The following is a 9,603-nucleotide window of genomic DNA, read 5'->3' on the forward strand; positions in this document are numbered from 1 at the left end:
TGTATTGATCAGTCCTTGTGGAAGAAACATGCCTGATGGTCTGGTGGAACTTTGCAAATGCAAGTATGGATAGCAACCACAGTCCCATGATGCAGTGGATCTCCGCTGGTGGCATGTGTACCACAGGTGTGGCTCAGAAGTAGTCTAGGTGGACATAAGGTAAAACATTGAAAGTTTAATTAAATCTTTAAAATTTACTGCAAATAGTAAATATAAAAACAAAATGCCAGTAAACTTATAAAAGTTCTTGGAAAAGTGTTCGTCTTCAGTCATGCAGGAACCTAAGTGCTTTGATAAAGTAATTGGTAGGACATAAGATACAAAAGGCTGAGAACCTCTGCCACGTTATACAGAAAAAAAATGTGGAAGCTCGAAGTATACTGCCTGTTTGAATTTACAACTTCAGAGTACGGTTGACAGATCTCCTGTCAAAAGATCGATCAGAACTTAGCATCTAATACTGTAATCCTCTTATATGTATAATGTCTATATATTGGAAAATAGATACATTAAATTTCTGAGCCAAGAAAAGAAACAAGTTTTAACCAACTAACAAATAGATTTCAGTTCCATCTTTTGTAGGGCAGACCAATCACAGTCTCAATAGTAATGCATTGATTTAACTAGATTAACATATTTTGGTTCCTCCAGGAATCATTAGGGAAATCTGGGAGGAGTGGTGGTGGGGTTAATTAAAATCATATTTCTTTTGTTTCTCTATTTCAGGGATTCACAAGCATTTTCAGGGGGCAGGGCTAGGGGAAAAAACCCCCAAATCTAATATACTTTATGAGATGAATAAAGAATACAGTCCCCTTAGCTTCAGCTTGCATCTTTCACCATGGGACGGAAAAGTTTTCAGAACTGATATTCTTCACCTTTTTCTCTTTTCTCCTCAGACTTCTCTCTATGTCATCTTAGAGCTCTGATCCAATTGTGGCTTTATCAGCTAAAGCTCAGCTATAAGCACTTTGCATAACTCTAGGTAAAAACCTCTTCCCTGACTTTATCTGTTCAAGCATTTACCTGAAATCTAGCATTAAAAATAATTAATTGTTGTTTACATAGTTATTAAGTCAAATGGATTTTCATAGTTCTGGAAGAGATGGAGCAGAGACAGGGAAAGCATCAACCATGGAACTTTTTTCTTTCCTACAAAATATTCCAACTGTATTTATTCAGAAATAAATCTACTAAACTGTTCATCAGACTTATACCCATAGCTATGATTGTTGGCTTCAGGGTTTTATTTTCTCCAGAATTTTTAATTTCATCAAATGTGACATCAAATAGGGCCATCCAATGAAGCAACATGTATTTTATTCAACACCAATCCAATCATCACAAACTCTTCCATTCAATGTGCACTTAAGGAATTCCAGAAAACACCTGAGATGAATAGATTGACCTATCACTCAAAATGCCTCAATGGAACTTTTATTTTCACGTTAACACACCAGTTGAGTTGGCACAATGGATGGGACTAAAAAGTGGTTGGATAATAGGGGTGTAAAGGGTCTTGAAACCCAGCAGACTGTCTGATCACATTGGAACACTCATACCAGCACCTTCCTAGGTCGGTTCAGAACTTGCAGCAAAGTGTCTGTGTGTGTACAGCTACTACAGTCAATCTGTAATTTCTCATCCCTGCCCTTACTTCCTTTTCAGTGGGCAGCAATGCTCTACTTCTTGGATTAAATTCTTGGAAAGTGAGGCCAACAGTGCCCAAAGGGCAGTCTGGCAGGAGAGAAAGGCATCTCTGTTAAGGGGAGGGCCCTCGAGGCTTGGGGTTGGGCAGGGTTGATGTGGGTCGCGCGGGGGTGTAAGAGAAGGAGGTCTTGGAGGGCCGGTGGGGAGGGGGTGAGATCTGGTCTGGGAGGGGGGCAGATGGGCAGGCGGGTGGGCGGCGCCGCCCGCTCTTTCCTAGCCCACTGGTTCTCCGCTGCTGGTGGGTCCGGTCCCTCTGCTCGTGGGTCCCTCTCGCTCGAGCTGATGGTGCGCGAAGCGGCCGAGATGAACGCTCTGGAGGGCCAGCAGCCCCTCAGCGCTCGCGACCTGCTGGACGCGGCGGCCGCCTTCTGCGACAACCGGAGCCTCTTCCCGACCTCTCAGGCGCCGAGAGCCCCGCAGCACGGCGGCTACGGCCTGGGGGACTCGGGCGGCGGCGGCGGCCCTTACCTGTGGCTCAACGGCGCGCCTGTCGCGCCGGGCCCCTACCTGGCCGGGCCCAACGGTGCGGCCGGGCCCTTCATGCCCTCGGCGGCCTACGGGACGGGCGCCAGGCAGCTGCTGGCCGCCCAGGCGGCGGCGGGAGCCGACCTCAGCTGGCTGTCCCTGGCCGGCCAGCAGGATTTCTTCAAGCTGGTGCGGCCGCCCTACTCGTACTCGGCGCTGATCGCCATGGCCATCCAGAGCGCGCCGGCCAAGAGGCTCACCCTGAGCCAGATCTATCAGTACGTGGCGGGCAACTTCCCCTTCTACAAGAAGAGCAAGGCCGGCTGGCAGAACTCCATCCGCCACAACCTCTCCCTCAACGACTGCTTCAAGAAGGTGCCGAGGCTCGAGGACGACCCAGGTAGGGAAGGCTGGCGGAACGGCTCGCGCGCCTGCCCCGGGGCGGCGCCCTCTGTGACTCGCTCCCGCCGTTCTCCTCATTCTCCCTCTGGGCGGGATGTAAAACGCGTGGAAATGGGTGTCTGACTAACTGTCCCTTGCACGCTCGTCGGGGGGAACCCAAGGCCTGCTTAGGCTGCAGCCCCACGAGCGAGTGTCCTCGGAAGTACGTCTGGCCATCTACGTGGAGCCATTGCACCTTCTGCTATCCCCCATTAATCCAGAAGGACAAGAACTTTTCAGGTGTTTAGAGTACAGCTCCCAGGATCTGCAAAGCCAGCCTGCAGAAGGAGAATTTCATGTGAAAGTTTATCTTGAAATGCACCAACCCAGTGTAGATCCTATGGGTGTTTTAAAATCCCATCATATTCCCAAGCAAGTAGTTAAAAAGCTATCATCAGTGTGCAGAGTGAGAAATCTAAACAATGATGAAGTACTGAGAATAAAGAATTAAAATATAACTATTATATTCTGGATGAATTAGTGAATAAATTAATATTTCTGGACTATTTAATATACATGTAACATATATTTGTCTTCCTGGAAGTTCTGAACACAGCTGCTAACAGTTGTTTAAACTTAAAATTGTTGCCCCAAACTATTCTCTTTTCTCCTCTTTTCAGCTGGATGCCAGTACACAGAAAGTATTAATTTTTAATTTTGTACTGCAACATCTCCTCACAATATGTGAGATGCTTTGTAACCAACTTGTATTGCCTGAAAGAGTATCTGGGGTTGGGGTTGGAGTTGAGGTTAGGGGACCTTTACACAGATGCCATCCTAGTTCATAAAATCACAAAGAGACCTGGAAAGCTTGCACTTTTTTTCCTGAATTCTAGCCTTAAATATTTCTACTGAAATCCAGTTAGGATGCTTGGAAATGGAATGTTTGATTATTTATCTACTAGATTTATTAGATTTTTATATCCCACCTTTCCTATGCAGATCACATCCTCTGCCTTGGCAACAACAGCCCTGTGCAGTAGGACTGAGAGACAGTGATGGTCCTAAAGTCACCAGTCTGAGTCAGTCCGGGGCTGAGGATGAGGATGAACCTGAGCTAGGGTCTCCCCGGTCTTATCTGCTACACCCCACTCACAGTGTAGATTGATTTGCCATTAATGATAACTGCACAGAACTACTTTCCTTCACTGGACATGGTGAGACTTATTGTTAAATTATACACGCCCACATATACATGTAAGATGTGAATATACAAAGTTTAGGGTGGAGCACACTAGAAAATAAGTCGTTTTGAGCACGTAGAGGTTGCTTGCAGTTCCACAGAAGAATACAGTTGTATGAACAGTTCACAGTTTTCCGAACTGAGAAATGCTGCCCTCCGCTGAAGTCAGTGGCACTAGGTCATACCTGTTGAACATAGTAGCACAGGACTATCTGCAGATTGTTTAAGATCTGAACGCAAGCATGAAATCCATATGACTCCCACTCAGCTTTTAAAAACTAATAATCTACAGCTGCATTAATTTCTACAACAAATACTGTCTAATCATCATTATTTTAGCGAGCTGGCAACTTTTGCTATTCCATTCTTTATACATTCTCCACTCTGAATAGACTAATAAGGATGCAGCTTTGGAGAAAGGGTCTATATAAACTTATTTTTTTACAGCAGAGTAAAAATAATGGTGCGAATTCTAAAAACACCTCTGAGGCTCTTCTCCTGATTTGTGCGTATATGGCAGCGTGGTGTATGTAACCGACATTGAAAATGTTATGATGAGTGCATATGCCACCTTAAGCATTATATTCTAGACATGGGGAATGTAACAAGCCTGCTTACAGTGCAGTCCTACACCTGTTCACCCAAGCCTATTCTAATTAATGGTGCTTTCTCTCAGGTTACTGTGGGTAAGATTGCAGCCAAGAATGAAAATATTGTTTGGTCCATCTCTGTCTTGCTGTCTCTCCAAGCTCCTAGCAGCAACTGATGGATCTTCCAAGGACATGTTAACTTTACCTTATGCCACTAGTGTGAACTGTACAATCATAGGGTCATTTCGTGTGGTTATCTCTGCTTATACTGTCACTGATCCATTGCTATGGTGATATAAAATCTGTCTGCATTAGTGATTTGTCACCACAGCCATGACTGGGTGACACTATAAATCACAACTGAGGAAATGGCCCAAGTGTAGTGCAATGGCTAAAGCTTCCATAAATCGGGAAGTCCTGTACTTGAATGTCAGCTCTGCCATGAATTCTTGAGGTGATCTTAGGTGAAGCCTGCTCCACTTTCTTTGCTTTGTGTCCTCTGATTACTTCCCCCATTTTGGAACCATTTCCCCTGACTATTCAGAAGTGTCTCACTTTCTAGATAGAGTTTGCATGCCCCTGTTAAACCCACATGTTCTCCATTGATTCATAGGTAAAGGGAATTACTGGACCCTGGATCCAAACTGTGAGAAGATGTTTGATAACGGCAACTTCAGAAGGAAGAGGAAAAGACGATCTGATGCAGCTAGTGGGCCTGGAGCCCATAACAAAATGGAGGGCAAAAGCAGCAGTCGCCTTGTTCAGGAAGCCACCAAACCTCACAGCTTGGGCTCTGGTGAGCTGCAGTGCTCTCCAAGATCTAGGAATGACTGCAAATCCCCCAGCCTGGACTCTAGCCATTGTTTCTCCACATTTGTCTCGACCATGAACATTGTGGCCCATGGCCGGAATGGTGTCCCTAGACAGCTTTCTGGTGGGCCAGTATCTGAATTCACACCTGGGAGACAGAATGAGCCCAATTTGAACTCCTGCTCTCCTTCTAATGGCAACCCAGCTTCAGCATTTGAACTCAGTTCTCAGTCCCACTCCAGGATGAATTACTATGCAGGTGCTGGTGGGCAGTCGAGCTGGCTCAACAGTCCTGTCCTGAGCACATTTAGTGTGAACAATCTGATTTATAGCAGAGAAGGGACAGAAGTTTAAAGTGATGCTGAAAAGCTAGTGTTCCACATTAGCCCTGCAAGCAACTTTTGTTGAGTGCCTAGTCATGTTGCCTTATATAGGTGGCTTTCAGCATTTTCAGTCCTGATTGACTGATTGATTATGTGCCATCAAGTCAGTGTCGACTCTTAGTGACCAGGTCTCCCAACGGTGCACTCATTGCCACCGTAACTGAGTCCATTCACCTTGCTGCTGATCATCCTAGTCTTCTCTTTCCCTCCATCTTTCCCTTCTCCAGAGAGTTAGGTCTTCACGTAATGTGTCCAAAGTAGGATACTTTGTACCTGGCCATTTCAACCTATCTTTAAATCTGATATAAGATGCACTTTTAAATGGTTTTACTTTGAGTTCTGTTCCCTTCCCTTTGTTTATTTTGCACCCTCTCTCTATTATTATTTCTTTCTTTTCCTGTTTTCATCCTGCTATCTTTCCTTTTCACCTGTCCTTTAAAAAAAAAAAGCAAACTTCTAAACAGCAGCAAGTACTGGAGGTGTTGTATGCTTAGATCTACTTTAGACCAAGGCATAAACTCAGTTTAGGTCCTGATACATCGTTTTACAAGCTGAACTGATTCTCTGGTTGAGGCAGTCTCTTCGAATAGCATGGTCTGGGTGTCATTCAAATGGTGAGGCAGAGAGCTCTAATCCATCAAAAAACTGCAGATGGCACAGTTCTGTGCATTTCCACGGAACAATCTCCCATCAGAATATATCACCTGTTAATTAGTGGTTATTTCTGATTTCTATTGCATACCAAATACTTTGGGTTTGCTTCATGGATCACTAACTTTCTGTGCCTTACAACAGCTGCTTTTCTAGAAATTAAATGAAATGATCAGCTTGTGAGAATGGTAAATATTTCTTAATCAGGTGGTACAATCCATTCATTTTCTCCTACACACACACGCACACACACACAGAGAGAGAGAGAGAGAGAGAGAGAGAGAACAATAACAGCCACCTAATCCTTAACATATTAAGCCACATCCCATTGACTTCAGACTTTTTCAAGGAACTATGTAAAAATCCTGATAATTTCAATTAATGGTCCAGCACCCTAGCATTTAGTAGCATTCTTTACAAGCTCAATATTATACATTATGGACCTAAATCCTTAATTTTAAAAACAGACAGACAAGTGCACTAACCAATAATAGAAATGTTTTGGAAATTGTAAATAACAGCTGTAGGCATCTAGTAGAAAAAAATAGCTATATTTTGAGAAATATTGGAGACACCTTTTAGATTTTAAATGTATAGTATTGCTGACCATAAATTGAACAGAATAAAATGTTGTCATTTAATTTGTCCTAATTATCTGCTACATTTCTTACTATGTTTTGTAGTACAATTTTTTTTCAGGGCTTCAGTTCAGTTGGAGCTTACAGTGTTTAAAACCCAGGACCTTGTTCAAGGCAATGATTGGGTCTTACAAAATATAAAGTTATAATGAAAATCTGCATCATGCCAACTTCTAAGTAAACAGGAAATAGCATTGGCTGTTTTTCCACTGAATAAACAGAACCAGTTGTTATATACTTGGGATTACAGATGAAAATATCTAGCACATATGGTACAACTTTAACTAGAGCAGACAATATTTCTGATACTGGGAAATGAAGCCATAAGTGGAAATGGTCAAATTATCAGAGAATTGGGAAGAAAGGTCAACAATTTAATTTTAAGTACCTTTTTCTGCCAAGTTATAAGGTGCTGCTTGTCTTTTCTTTAAGTAAACACTTGAAGAAATGCCTCAGGTGTATCTCCATCAAGCCACTATTCCTGTTCTTACCCTTATCTCCAAATGGTCTGAAGACAAATTATTTATGGGCTTTACTTTCACACAATGTTCTGGGGAGGTTAGCTGTGGTAGACTTGAAATAAGCATTCATAAAGAAAAAATAATTGTTTCTGCTCGTTTGAAAGCCGTAAAAAGTATTGGCATTTGCTAGAAAAGTGTTAAATTGTGCATAAGATAGATACACACACACACACACACACCAGGTCTGGATTTAAACCAGCTTGGTTTAAAAGAATAAGATTTATTTATGTGTGTTTATCTGTAGGAGATGACATCAAATAAATATTAGACATATGGAAGCTAACTGAAGATGAAATTCTACTGGGGATTAGCTAGAACATTATTAACATATATACACAGCTGTTCACTAGTCAGGGCAGAAATTGTTCAAAGATAAATCCCATTAATATGGTCCTGAAATACTGGAATTTTGCAACCCGAACTTCTGCCTGGATTAACTGCCCCAAATTGCGTCTACACGTCAGTGTCATTTTCTCAAAAAGAAATTGTGCCTTTATGGGACTTCGAAGTGTCCCACCGTTAGGCGCCCAGGTCAGTGTTGTGTGAAGCTGCATCTCTCCGACTGCAGCGCTATGGCTCCGTATATCCTGTATGTTTATTCAGAAGTTACCCTTGCTGATTTAAATTCCCGGTAATTACGCGGTGGGTTCGTAGGTTTAAAGCAGGATGGGTTTTATTGAGAAGTAAATCCCTACAGCAAGGTTGACTCCGGGACACCAAGCGTGGGTTTCAGCCTTAAGTTCCTTGCCCGCCTCCTGCTTGGTAACTCCTGCCAAGCGTTACCCATTCAGTACACTTTCATGGTGGAAGCATATTCGTAAATATCCAATAAAATTTCACTGGTTTCACTGAAGTAAATAACTCTCAGTTGATTCACTGGGGTTTATTCTTCAAAGGATTGCTCGCCCGCCCGCCAACCAGCTGCTTGGTAACTATTTCGAACCATTCTTCGGAAGGATGGAAAACCGCCTTCGGTCCCCAAGAAGAGAAGTCGAGTCCCGGTTTGCTGGGCGGAAACTCTTCTCATTTATTATCAGTCCAGGGGCAGATTTGCGTGTTGGCAGATTTCTAAATTCGCCGTCCTTTTCTCCGGGCAAATACGTCAGATCGTTTTTGTTTTCTTCCAGAGACCTGGACATTAATTCATGGGAAGAATTTGGAATTCAGTCCGGGAGCGCGTTCATGGTTCGTTTCCAGAACGCTGCTCCCCGCTTTGTGGGAGCGGAAAGCAAGGAGGCGGCGGCGGCGGCGGCGGCGGCGAAAGTCTCTCGCCTCACGCGAAAGACGTGGAAGAGGAGCAATGAGCAAGCGAAGAGAAACGGGGCCGGTTCCATCCCGTAGTTCGTTCCATGGAAGTCCCAGTTTCCAGGGCCTTTGGTGGGACTCTTATAGATCAGAAATGGGCCAGGTGATTCCTGTGAGGTAGATCCTATTAGGTTCCATCAGACCCAAACCTATCTATTTCTTGCAGGGATATGCCTTTATAAAGCAGTTATGTGTATTGTGGGTGGTGGTGGTGAGGAGAAACTTCAGACGAACCCTTCAGACTTCAGTGAAGTTTCTAGAGGCTTCAAGCAGAGTGATTTTAAACCATGGAAGCTGTTGTCAAGGCAAGTTGCCCTGCTGGTTCCCAGCTTTCACTTCAAGCCTATGAAAGTGAAAAAAAATGAAAGTGCAGATGCTGTTAGAGTGGGTTTTTCACTGTTTGATGGGAGCTTTCTTTGAGGACCTATTAATGTGTTTTTTGCAAAACCCCAACAAGTACTCTGTAAGCCTGTAGATAAATCTATTCTCCAATGCTGCTAATGTGGAGAAGCAGGGCTTAAGACAGACTGCAGCAAAGCTAAAGACGTTAACCAAATCAGTTCAGGAAGCCTTGAATGGTTCAAAAGCTAAACTCCATTCTACCAGAATTCACTATATGGAAACTATTCTACTATTACAACTATTCTACTCTAATGTCACAGTGGATAGACGCTCAGTAGGAGCCTGGTGAGACACGCCTGCCCATTTATCTCCAGAGTTCATCCTTCCCTTTTAAAGAAACAATACTTAGTCATGTCCTCTAAAGTACACCTGGAGGGTCAAAGGGCAGGGCGAATCATTTTTAGTTAAGTTACCTTTCCAGTGGAGCTTGGAGTGCTTTATCATGTTACTGAGTAAGGACCTTGCTAACCATGTCTGGAATGCAATCTACCCAGTGAAGAAAGA

General features: G+C 43.5%; 1 protein-coding gene across 1 annotated transcript; it reads left to right on the forward strand.

The window, feature by feature from the left end:
* The first annotated feature begins 1,921 nt into the window (after positions 1–1,921).
* FOXI2 (forkhead box I2) lies at positions 1,922–6,513 on the forward strand. Its single transcript, XM_088131828.1, has 2 exons — positions 1,922–2,575; positions 5,003–6,513. The coding sequence occupies exons 1-2, from the start codon at positions 1,993–1,995 to the stop codon at positions 5,551–5,553; spliced, it is 1,134 nt and encodes a 377-aa protein (XP_087987954.1). The 5' UTR covers positions 1,922–1,992; the 3' UTR covers positions 5,554–6,513.
* The last annotated feature ends 3,090 nt before the right edge of the window (positions 6,514–9,603 follow it).

Source organism: Python bivittatus, unplaced genomic scaffold (genome assembly GCF_059951505.1).
Source record: "Python bivittatus isolate LINGU-HERP-01145 unplaced genomic scaffold, Pbiv_v1 ctg000980_np1212, whole genome shotgun sequence".
NCBI lineage: Eukaryota > Metazoa > Chordata > Lepidosauria > Squamata > Pythonidae > Python > Python bivittatus.